We start from the raw sequence: 12,760 nt of genomic DNA, 5'->3' as shown, positions 1-12,760 counted from the left end.
TTTTATTACTGCAGTTACTGCCATAAACTACAATTTATCTAACTCTTCTAGAACAGTATAATACATTTTATCAAAAAGTACTTTATTTTTAGTCTTTTTTTAAATGTCCTACAGTATAAATATTTTCCACTTCATGTAACATTTAGATTAAGGAATGTTACGTATATCCACATTTTTTGTTCAGACTTGATTTAATCATAGCGTGGTAGATAATCCATGCCATCATTCTGATTGTATTCACGTAGGATATTACATTTGTTTTATGATATCTCTTTTATTTTGTACGTAATCACAAAAGGGAAATTTTATGGTTAACATAACAAGGTTTTCACTATTTTATGATGGGAATGTTACAGTTTCTATAAAAGGTTCTTTATAAAAGGAAATGTAACTTAGATACAGTGGGTTTTTATTTGATATTGAATATACCCACCACAACCTATAGACAGTGGTCTCCATTATGGTTTTATTAAATAGACAAAGGACCAGTAAAATTTCATTTTTTACTGGTTCTCCACTCACAAAATATGGGCCTATAATAGGGAGGCCTTTAATTAACTTAAAGACACCTTCCCTACGTTTTTTAGATCTAATTTAAGGTCACAAATTAAGCTACTTAGGTAGTGCATTGTTTCTCACTTTTTAAAATAATTTACCATAAAACGTACATTTAAGACAGGAAATGACCTGGTTTAATGTTTTTAAAGTAATATATGTATTATTCTTACAAAATGTCACAAATTGTAGGGAAGGTGTCTTTAAAATATGAGGTACAGACAATCGTCCTTGTTTATATTTAGTCCAGGTACAGTCTGAAATATTAGTAAAATTATTGATAAAATTTCGTCAGATTTTATTGGTATAATCATAGCTCATCATTCATATGTAGAGATACAGTACTGTACCACAGAATATGGCCAATTAGGTGCCATTTTTTTACGCACCAGTATTACGTCTTATTACTACTAAGGCTATTATAAAAATATATAACACTAACAGTACTGTATTATAAAAATATATTTGATGTATGTACTGTACATGGTTCTTCATAATACAGATACTCTCTATAGTAGTTAATAATCATTATGGAGGAAAAAAGTCTTCATGATTATATAAACTCATTATCACAAATACAAAGTAGTCGTACTGTAGCATAATTATTTTAAAACAAAATTGTATTTTCCCCCAAAATCATGAAAAAATAAGAATAATATTTAAAAAAAACTTTGAATAGGCCATTTTGCAGTTTAAATAAAGTTAAAAAACAAATAATGTATTCATTAATATAGAAAGAACACATTTGTTAAATTCAACCAAAACACATTCACTTCTACTTGTCAATTTCTTGTTTTTGTCAATTTTTTTTGCTTTAAAATTACATTTTTGTGAATAACTAATAGTGACATTAAAAAGGCATATTCAAGAAAAACATTTTAAAATTTAATTATTTATTTAGGGGGAGGGGGGGGGGGGGGCAGGGGGAAATACATTTTTAATTAATTTTATTTGCATAGAAATACAGGTGTCCTTCATGTTTAAAAATAGAGAACCACCTTACTTATGGAATAGTTATAGCTTGGCTTATTTTATCCATAGCCACAGTAGTAGTGTTGTACATACGGCTTACTTTATTTTCTCAAAAGCTAATGTGTTATCTAAGGTATAAATATGTAAAAAAATATTGTTAATAAATTGTGTTTAAAAATCTAGAAAAATAAGCCAGCCATGTAAACTACTGTATTAATATTATATTGTACAAAAGGAAAAGTAGAACAGATGCGGTCAGAGGTTACAAAAATTAAAAGCACCTTGTATTAAAAATACACACATTAAGTATGGCAAAATAAAGTTATTACAGTATAAACATACTGTTGAAAAAAGTATCATAATTCAGGAACTTGCAACTAAAGTTTATGTATGAGGATGTTGACAGGTAAACGGTTGCACAACAAAGTACTGTTAAAATTCAATGCACATTCTGTACCTTACAATAATCCATCAGGAAAATGAATGAAAATTTCAGGCCGAAGTAAAAGATGACAGAGCTGGTACAGGTACATACTGTGGTAGTTGAGAGTACATGATTGCAGAATTTAATGTACAGGAATATTTTCGAAGAATAGCAAAACTGTAGAGTAATTAGTACTGTATATACTGTAATAGTGCACTTCTTCACAGTGCAGATAAAACGAGCATCAGCTGCCCAAGGTAATGAGGAACAGAAATAAACACTTCCATATGATTAGGTTTGACTTCCAAGAAAATATCAACGGCTAGGTTAAAATTAGATAAAATCACAAAAAGAACTCCAATTACTCCTAGAATCTTCCCGCTTAGTGTACGCTCCGCCGCGTGCGAGGTATAGTAAGCACGAGCAAGACTCCTCCACAACATTAAACATAAAATGGCTATGTATATCGCCACTAGGTACATCAACGCGCCGACCAATCCCGGGTTAATGTAAGCATACATTGCAAGTCCAAGTGGGACGACAATCGTGCAGATGTTTAGAGCTATTGGAGTGAAGCCAAATCCTATGATGAACGCAATATGAGCATGAGTGTAAGAAAATAGAGCATGGACAAGGTATTCTTCAGGTTTCGTCATACAACCATCACCTGACAAGGTGAAAATAATCCCGAAAAAGACGGCACGATTGTATCGCGTTTGTTTAAGTGCACTGAAATTGTTAATGATGCAAAGATAAATCAACGGAATGGCTTTAAAGGGTACTTTTCTGGATGATGTTTCTGGATACATATATTCATAGTACACAATATATAATAAACAGTAGATAATATATGGTAAAGCTTTTTTAATACGATGATCCATCCCCTAAAAAACAAATAAATCAAAATCACACAATTATTTAATATTTCAATCAATATAATTCAATAATTAATATTAATAACAGAACATTTTATACATTATTTTAGCCTAACACACACCAAAACGACATTGACTACCAAGTAGTAGGCTAGGCCTAGTAGGTACAGTTGAGTGGACCCCTGCCACTGCCGTCAGTCGACCAACAACCAAGTCACAGTGAAGTGCAATGAATATCAACTGGGCCTAGGCCTAGGTAACTACTTGGCAAAATAAACATTATTAAACCTACTTTATCCCCAAAAAATAATCATAGCAGTCACATAATTACAATGTATATTAGACCAAAGTACATTATTAACAAGTACATTATTACCCAACCTTTTTGAATTTAACTTTATTTAAAGTTGTTGATCGTAAAATCAAAACATTCACACAACATGAACAGCAGAGCTACAGAACAGAGATTTTATTTTTCTTGGTTTCGCGCGCGCATATGATGTAATTGAATATAGTTGGTGACGCTATTTAACAATTATTTTTCAATATGTTTGTATAATCATGGATTAAAGAATTCTTTAATCCATGGTATAATCAATTAAATTAAAATGTATTGATCTATACCAAAGGAATTTAAATATTTTGTAAAACATCAGACAATTGTTTTTCAAAATCAAAATTTATCATAGTTTTAATATTAAAGATGTATTGTCCCTTTGACTAAGAATTCCAAAAAAAAAAATGGATTTATTATCTTACCACGTAAGACTTTTTCTGTAAACAACTATTTTGAATAAAGAATTTTAAAACTGTAATCAATTGTTAGGATTTAAATAGAAATATTACGCTAACCCTTAAAATAGTACAACAATAGGTTTTTAACAATGAATCTACAGTATGAGATAATTTTATAAATAGAATTACCATTGTGCAAAATCCCGTCTGCAAAATGGTATATAATCACACTAAATTGTTAAAAAACCACAAAAAGAGAGAAAAAAGAAGCGGATATAAACGTCAGGAGCCTATAGGTTGCATCGTTCATTCACAAACAATTTTTCTTTTAGCCCGAACTTATAAAAAGGACGTGACAATGGGTCGTAAGGTAGGCACAATACATTTATTAAACAAGGAAGCAGGCCTGGGTTCAAATAAAAAAAAGAGATTTAATTGATTGTTACAATGTGTGTTGCGAGTGAAATTCGGGTAGGCCTACATATTCCTCATAGGCCTAGGTATTACTCACACGTACATAAGCCTAATATGTCTAGTGATTATTATAAATAATATCGTTACCACAATTTGATTTAATATTCTTTACTTTGGACAAAAAATAAATTTCAATCTTTTTATATTATTGTTTGTTTAAAGGATTTAACGTCATTGTTAGTTTACCTGACTATTTTAACTACAATATGCTGCAATGTGACGTCAGTAAGTTGTTTTTCTTCTTGTTCACAATTCAGTTATTGTTCGCAAGTATTCTCAATAAAGTAAAAATAGAGTAAGGCAAAACATCTGACCAATTACTCAACAACACCCTGACGCAAAGCTACTCCATAGTTACAAGCAATTACAATCCTGTCGGTACAGTACCCGCTGCTTACCTGGCCTCAGTTGTGGTCTAGAGGTATGAACGCCAGGCTAGTGATCTGGCGGTCCTGGGTTCGAGTCCCACCAGAGAATTACTAGCGTATTTTTTCACAATGTATTTAGTATAAGTAAAAATACGTCAGAGCAGCGCAAAACATCTTACTCAGTTATTTTGTTATTAATATTGCAAAAAACTGAGACAACAAAATCAATTTGGATATAGATTGTCTCTCAGGAAAAACACAAACAAATTCACACAGTAATACATACTTTGATATTACAGTATTTCTCATTACTTATGTTTATCACATATAAATCAACATTATCTTTCATAATAACATTAATATTGTTGCAAGATGATTAATAAATCATTATATTGAAACATCTTTGATTTAATTTTATTGTATACCAAAAAAAAAATGGTAATAAATTATTTATATTGGTCTCTGTTAACCCACGTTCTAATTCTTTTAACCATACTTCAATATTAAGAGATGTAATAAAGCTCGTATTAAGAATATTGTACTTTTTATTGATTCTGAATATAAATCAATAATCTGATTAATGTTTGACAGTGTTTAATGTTTTTATTAATCTGGAAACCATTAAATTTAGATTAATTTAATTGTTTCTATTATTGCAGAGTGTTCCGTTATCGGCACCAGTACTAAAAATAAAACTTCTCAGTGACGTAAGCAGCAGCCAGCGGTTTGGTGAAGATCGTTCTGAGGTATTTATCTAATCTCATTGTTTGATTTAATTGAAGTTATATAAGCACAAAAATAAGCTAATAATTAGCAACAGCAATTAGTATTAAAGTCCGATCAACATTCATGTCTTGAATACTAAACATGTATTGAATGACGGCGGAGAAAGTTCAAAGGACACGAATATCAACATTTTTCTTTTCGAATATTTGTGTCTTTAGTTTTGCTTTTATATATTGCCAAACCATAAGCGAATTCATTCACAATCCTTCTTAAGTGACATTTCCGTTCAGTCTTATTATACTATAGTCTTTGGGAGTGGAGTATACAGTGCATACTGATACAAATTGTTGTCTCAGATCCATGAGATCAACATAGGTTATTACCATTGACATAGAAATTTAAAGTAAATTAATAATGTTTTTTTGCTTTTGTTATTTTTATTGATATGTATGTAGGCCTATGTATTTACCCCCTTATGTATGCATTATCCCCTCCCTCTCTCCCTGGAGGTTTTACATGATTTTGCATTCGATGCTCAGAAGATGACGTCGGATGGTGATGATAATGATAATGATAGTGATGATGACATCCATTTTATTGAAATACCAATTAAATCAACCGATTCTGCTACTGTCCCTAGGTGATATCTGTATAACTATAGAAAAAGTACAGCATTTATGCAGACAGCATACACTTGGTGATAGTTATACAGATACATACCTATTGACAGTAGCAGAATCGGGTGATTAAATAGTATGAGTTGATACGTGGATTATTTGAAGATATTGATGACTGAATATTGTTCAGTTCATTTATCAAATAGGCCTAAACATATTACATATAGGCCTACAACGAAATACTTATTTAGCCTACTGAGCGAGATAAGATTATTTTTACTAGATTAGTATTATAATTATAACTGAATGGCCTTTTTTAAATTCCAAAAATGTTATACAATAACAAATGTATTTCGTTGATAAACATGTATTTTTCATGATTTGTTATTTAACTAAAGATGTCATTAATGTTCTATTTAGGATGGCATAACATTCAAACATCACAGTCGTATTATAACAGAGACTGAACATGTTAACAACTCTCAAAACATCCACGTCATAACCCTGGAGGAGGACAATGAAATATCAACTATAATCGTCGACGGAAACAAGGTAATTAGTTTCGTTAATGATTAGCGTTAAAATTACCCATCGCCGAGTATGAATGTGTGGACAACTGTCCAGTGCTTGTACAGCAGTTGATATGTTTGTGTCCAACGATTAAGACATCTTCATTATTAGTAGGATAAATTGGTCCAATAATTGCTAAATTGATGTGTTTATTTGATCACTAAAAGGCCAATTTATTATCTTTACCTATCAAATACGTCTTTAAATGAAATTGCTAAGGTGCATTTAAAGTCAGAATAAAATGTTGACATTATAAATATCAGTAAACAAAGAAACTGATTTTGGTTTTTAGTTTAAAAATAGATTAATGATTTGATATTTCTAAAGCTCTGTCTCCACTATCAAACTAGTTTCACAAAAAAAGTGTGATGTGCCCAAATATGATATTGATATTCCCAAATATGGTAGTGATATGACATCATTATGTGTAGTGTAGACAAGGCTTTACTCAACTTGAATTTTACTTCGTAATGTACAACATAGAACCGAATATACACACAAATTAACATAACTTTAACCTCTGTCTACACTATCACACATTATATGACCAAAAAATATGATGTGCCCATAATATATGGATATGATGATGTCATCCATTTTTTAGCATCACTACCATATTTGGGCACACTATTTTTGTCAAACTAGTTTTACTGTGTAGACAGAGCTACAAGTAGTGTTTCAAAATATAAACCGTTCACATATACTCATTCATTGTACAAATCATTCGTGTGTCACCGAAACAAAGTAACGTATCCCGAATATTTTTCTAGCCACCGGACCGAATTAGGGCTCAGTGTGAGCGGAGCTTTAAGTGTCAAAATGCACTGTGTATTTTTCTTACTTTGGTTACGTACTAACAAATACATGTTGATTTTAAGGTAGAAAATCACAAACCTAATGACCTGTACAGTCGTTGCCATCAACAGGTACGGCTCATCAGCCCTGTCTGCTTCATCGGTTAAGATGTTTCATTTTCTAGTATCCATCCACTCCTTAATGTACGCAAAGAGAAAATAATCGACGCACAAAGAATATTGAAAAATAAGAAACTCCGGTCAAATAGCTTACTGTTATTTTAATTACACAACAACTACATGAACTGATTATATAACATAATGTTTATCAATGGGACCACTGCACTAACATTTAAAAAAGTTGATATAACAATTAAAATGTTCTTTAACTTTCATAAGATTAACATAGTAAATTCATGTATTTATTTGATTTACTGAAGGGTGTATTCATTTCTGAACGTAGGTAATGAACTGTTATGAGCTCATTTACTAAGCCTCAGTTTCTTTCCACGCCGCCTTTATCCTTCCTAGTATTTTCAACCATTTAAACCGGAGTAGACTGGGAGTTGTCGGGAATTGAACTCGGGTCTCTTTGTAAGACAAAATCGACCAAGATACTAACAACCCAAAAAGTCAGAAAATCGATCATTCAAATATTTAGTTTAAAAAAGGTATATATATATACGTTATATAATACGATAAAATCTAAATGTTATATATAATTAATTAAATAATAATATTATTCAGATAAAAAAAAAGATATTAAACAAAATTAGTAATGACTTCTTAGATTGTAAAGTGAAACGGAATTTTTAGACTGAAGTATTAACAAAAGAAATCACTGATTTTTTTTTTAATTGTTAAACATATTAGATGCATACATTTTGTTTTCTCAATCATCTCCATCTGCTAAAACCAAGGTTTGTCTAGAAATTTATTTTTCGGGACAAAGTATGTTTCATTTATTAAATTGCTATCATTTCATATTTTTGTTGAATACATAATTATTGCATCGTATTGTATTCAGCCATGCACAAAACTATATCAGATTTTTACATAATTGTATTTTTTTTTCCACAGGATTTGATTGTTGTTAAAAATGATGGAACGTGTTATGTAAATAAAGCTAGCAATACCATTCAACTTATATCTAAGGTAACTCTACATATTTCACCTGAATCGCTGGAATACTTAATAAACGTTACTAATGTTAGCACTAGAAGTGTTATAGTATTGCTTAGTTTTAGATATTTACCAGGTAGTAATTGGTTTTGTGGGGACAGTTATTACTGGCTATTGATTGTGGGTAGGCCTAGAGACCAACACAAACTAAGCCTAAATGGGCACTGGTAGATAGCACTGGATAGTGACTTGGTGTAGGCCTACTTTGGGATAAGAATGTTTTAAAATAGAGGCTTGATGAATCAAAGAGGCTATTTCATCTTACTTTTTAATTTTTAAGCAAACATATTCAACTTTCTATTGAATTTACTCCAATTTATACACTGATATTACGATAACATTTATTTTGTTTTCCCAGATTAAAAATAAAAATCCCGTGGTACTGCACTTGGTAGGCAATCAGCAAATTCCACAAGAATACTTTGCAGTGACGTCAGAGCCAATGATCTACAATCTTTGTTTTGATCTCCCGATTTGGTGGGCAACCGTCAGCACCAAGCAAACTCATTCTTGAACCTGTAAACAACATAGAAGGCCTATAACTGTTATAAATAAATATCTTTGAATTCGATATTATAACTTATGATATTACAAAGGGATTCCATTCTTATCTGACATTGTCAATTCATTCACCCGGCTTTGAAAATTGTTGTTGCATATGCCAGATTCTCCTAATTGTATTTATTTATTTATTTAGATTTTTTAAATATAGAAATCGCACGCATCAGTGCAATTATATTTCGATCTAATTCTGTTTTTGATTTTTGCCCAGAAATAATTTTGTTAGCCAAACTAGCATTATTATGTATCTATTTGTAATTTATAAAATAGGACCGACTGACCGACCAACCTTTTTGCTGTGCTTGGACACACACTTTTTGTGTATGTAAAATAAATTTATTTTTATTTATTTAAAGATGTATTGTCCCCCAAAAACATGAAATTCATTTAATCAGATTTTGAATAGGTTATTGAGTAGTTTTAATAAAATCAATGACTTCCATAGGAAAAAAAACCCGGGAAAATATTGTTTTCACTTATAAAATGACAAAATAAATGGTTAAATTCAATCAAACACCCATTGTCTGGCTGTCAATTTGACTATTTTGCTTAATTACAGTTTTTTCAGGTAAATATATTTTTTTATCGATCAAATTTTTGGTGGAACTATCTACTTTGTCCACCAAGTATGCTGACTTGCTCTGCATGAAGGGCTAGTTTTGCCCAAAAGCTCTACTAACTTTTTTCTGGTTGTTTCACTTCTTTATTACTACCAACGTTTTGATTTAGCTTTTCGCTTTTTTTTGTATCTCTATTGAGATCCAGCCACTGATACCCACATCATTGTCATTTGTTTTCAGTAATTTGCCTTTTGATTTATATATTTTTTATATAATATATTCAATTTCTTTTCCGATTTAAGTAATGCGCAACCGGGGACCAGTTGTGATGTTGTTGTTCCGCTCGGTATTTGAGTGTCAACACACATCATTGGCCATACTGTACATGATTCTTTTCTATACAACCATAACATTTCGATTTGCTTCATTTGTTTCCCTCATAAATGCCTCAGTAAATATAGATAAGGTGTTGGGGTAATTATTTCTGTCGTCGTAATTGATGTGGATTTTTCATAATTGAGTTTTCTTACAGCAAATATATCACATAATCTACGTTTCGTATTGGACGCATGAGACATAAAAATTATGCATTTATTCATAATGACAACTACTTCTGAATTACGTAGATTGTTTTTTATTTAGAGAATGTTACTTCAACACTAAAATATTTAGAACAAGTTTTATGCTACTAGTATGAACATTAATATCACGCATGCAGGCTTGACACAGTGCGAGCAAAAAAGGATTGTAACGTGCGCATTAACAGACTATAAAGTTGGATTTATTCGTGGTTCCCACTATAGAGACGCAACCCAAGGACGTACCGCAACACAAGGGATTTGACCAATCATAAGCGATGGATTATTCCAACTGTCGCTTGTCATTGGTCCACTCACTTGCGTTGCGTATATATATATATATATATATATATATATATATATATATATATATATATATATATATATATATATATATATATATATATATATCCAGATCTTGTTGGCCGATTGCTACGTTCTGAAGAACTCAAATGGCCGATTGCTACGTTCTGAAGAACTCAAATGGCCGATTGCTACGAATTCAAGACTTTTTGGCCGTTTGCTACTGTCATTTTGCTACGTTGGCTATGGACGTTTGCTACGTTGGAGTTTTCATTGCCCATGTGACGTCACTTCCGTTATTTATTCTTCAAAAATTGAAAGGAAATGTGATGTGCGATGAAATTATGATTTGCCATTTGCCACGGATTTCAGGCTTTCCAACAACTTTATTTATTTATAAAAAATAATTAATGTACGTAATTTTGTGTATTTTGTACCAAACATAGGCTAGGAGCCTAGGCAGGTAGGGTTTTTACCCATATCGGGGCTTTGTTGTTAGACTCGAAGTCTTTTCAAATCAAATAAATCAATTGATTATATAGTCTAGGTAGGCCCTAGTAGGCTAGGCCCTACTAGGCCCGGCCTAGGCCTATAGGGCTCATCATATAGTCAAGCCTAGCCTAGGCCTATAGGCCTAGTAGTAGTAGGCTACTAGGCCTAGCTTAATAGAGGACCTAGGCTTAGGCCTAACCTACTAGGCCTGTAGCCCACATATGTAGGTAGGCCCTAGCTAGGCAGGGCCTGTCTGTAGGCTATACAGGACTAGGCCTAGCCTAGCCTAGTAGGTAGGCCTTAAGCAAGGCTTTTTTATGCTGTATGTGTTTTACACTACAGTACCTTTTAGTAATAACTAATACCTGTGTTTAATTTTATTTCTAAATGTGTTATGCAAATTGTTAAATAATTATTTTATTTCTTTTAGGTTGTGATATTATAATATATTAATATAAAAAGATGTGAAAGTTTTAAAGCCCATCCTAAAAGTTAGTTGAGAATAATAACCAACTAATAATGTTGGTGGAAGAACATTTGTCTTGTCTGGAATCAATGAAGATGATGTAGCTGACGCTGTCCAGAAATACTAATAATAAAAGATGATGATGAGAATACAAAATACAGTAATAAATAGCAAATGATAGTAGTAGGCCTGTGTTTAACTTGAAAAAAGGTGTCAAAATCATTAATAAAAACTAATTAATAAAGGTAAATCAGCAAATGTGTTTACTTTACTGTAGTTTTGTATTTTTCTCAATAAATTAGTGACGTACAAAGCTGAGTGTGGGGTGGGTTACTATTTCCAAGTACCTAGATTAAAGACCCCTTCCCTGCAATTTTGGACGTTTTTTGGAAAATAATACATATATATCACTTTAAAAACATTAAACCATGTCATTCCTTGTCTTAAATGTACGTTTTATGGTAAATTATGATAAAAAGTGAGAAACAATGCACTACCTAAGTAGCTCGCGGCGATCGACCTCTCGTGGACGGTCTCAGGCCTAGCCTAGCTAGGCTTAGTTTTGTAGGCCTAGCTGGTAAACATCGGTAACGTACGAACATCGTACGCTAGCTATATACCTAGTCTGACGTTGTATAGTTGCTGCATTAATTGTCTTTCTATTTTTGCCAGACTCCGTTGATACAAATTGGGGAAAACCCAGTATTTTCGCTGAAAAGTTAGGAGTCTTCCATTTGTTTTGGCTTCACGATCGATCGAAAAGTGGGCGAATTACAGGTGAAAAACAACAATATCAATCCGCGCGCAATGCATTTTGGGATTTATAGCGGGCCGCTATAATTATTAAAATCGATTTATTTTTCACATTTTTAACCGTTTAAAGACGAAAAAAGTTATCGCAATAGGACCATATAGTATTATTTTTACATTAAATATAGTTTGTGATCTTAAATTAGATCTAAAAAACGTAGGGAATGGGGCTTTAAGTTTAGTAAGCTTCTACAGTAATCTACACCAAGTAAGTTTGTATGACAAAATGTTATCAAGTACATGCAAACATGATGTTATATTTCTTTTTAAACAGATGAATAGAGATTATAATTGAATACATTGACTATACAAGATTGTTTTTTTAACTTGTTTTTGGTCGAAAATAAATAGAAAATAACATTGGAGCATGTTAATAACATGTAGTTGATAACATTTTATATAATAAAAACCATATGTTGACAGACACTAATAGACCTACGCTGTGGACAACACTGATGCAGTGTTATACAACTTTGGATGTTACAAGAATTATGGACAAGAAAATCAACAACTCCATCCATAAACATCATCATGTGCTAGGGTTCTCATAATTCATTTTAAATTCATGTTTAATGTAGTAAACCTCATAATTATGGCAGTCAGGATCAAGTCCAGAAGTGCAAAAGCACTTGTCATGACTTGACCCTTTTCAGCAAAACAAAAGGTTTCAGTTTAAAGTAAATCAGAAATAAGGTTTA

General features: G+C 31.8%; 1 protein-coding gene and 1 long non-coding RNA gene across 2 annotated transcripts; one reads left to right on the top strand and one right to left on the bottom strand.

Annotated features, from left to right (window-relative positions):
- Positions 1-1,468: 1,468 nt before the first annotated feature.
- LOC140049506 (uncharacterized) lies at positions 1,469-3,277 on the bottom strand. Its single transcript, XR_011845281.1, has 2 exons — positions 3,208-3,277; positions 1,469-2,835 (listed from the first exon to the last, which is right to left on the bottom strand). It is a non-coding gene; the product is annotated as an uncharacterized lncRNA (long non-coding RNA).
- Positions 3,278-3,919: 642 nt separating this feature from the next.
- On the top strand, positions 3,920-9,923 carry LOC140049840 (uncharacterized). The gene is made up of 6 exons (XM_072094788.1): positions 3,920-3,931; positions 4,198-4,260; positions 5,063-5,149; positions 6,167-6,298; positions 8,191-8,265; positions 8,651-9,923. The coding sequence occupies exons 1-6, from the start codon at positions 3,920-3,922 to the stop codon at positions 8,804-8,806; spliced, it is 525 nt and encodes a 174-aa protein (XP_071950889.1). The 3' UTR covers positions 8,807-9,923.
- Positions 9,924-12,760: the final 2,837 nt, after the last annotated feature.

Source organism: Antedon mediterranea, chromosome 5, assembly GCF_964355755.1.
Source record: "Antedon mediterranea chromosome 5, ecAntMedi1.1, whole genome shotgun sequence".
NCBI classification, from domain to species: domain Eukaryota; kingdom Metazoa; phylum Echinodermata; class Crinoidea; order Comatulida; family Antedonidae; genus Antedon; species Antedon mediterranea.
This window is presented reverse-complemented; position numbering and strand designations above follow the sequence as displayed.

Bases quoted from the DNA above. Each gene is read 5' to 3' on its own strand.
- LOC140049840 (XM_072094788.1), top strand. The intron at 4,261-5,062 runs GTAAGTTGTTTT...CTATTATTGCAG, and splicing joins TATGCTGCAATGTGACGTCA to AGTGTTCCGTTATCGGCACC. The intron at 8,266-8,650 runs GTAACTCTACAT...TTGTTTTCCCAG, and splicing joins CCATTCAACTTATATCTAAG to ATTAAAAATAAAAATCCCGT.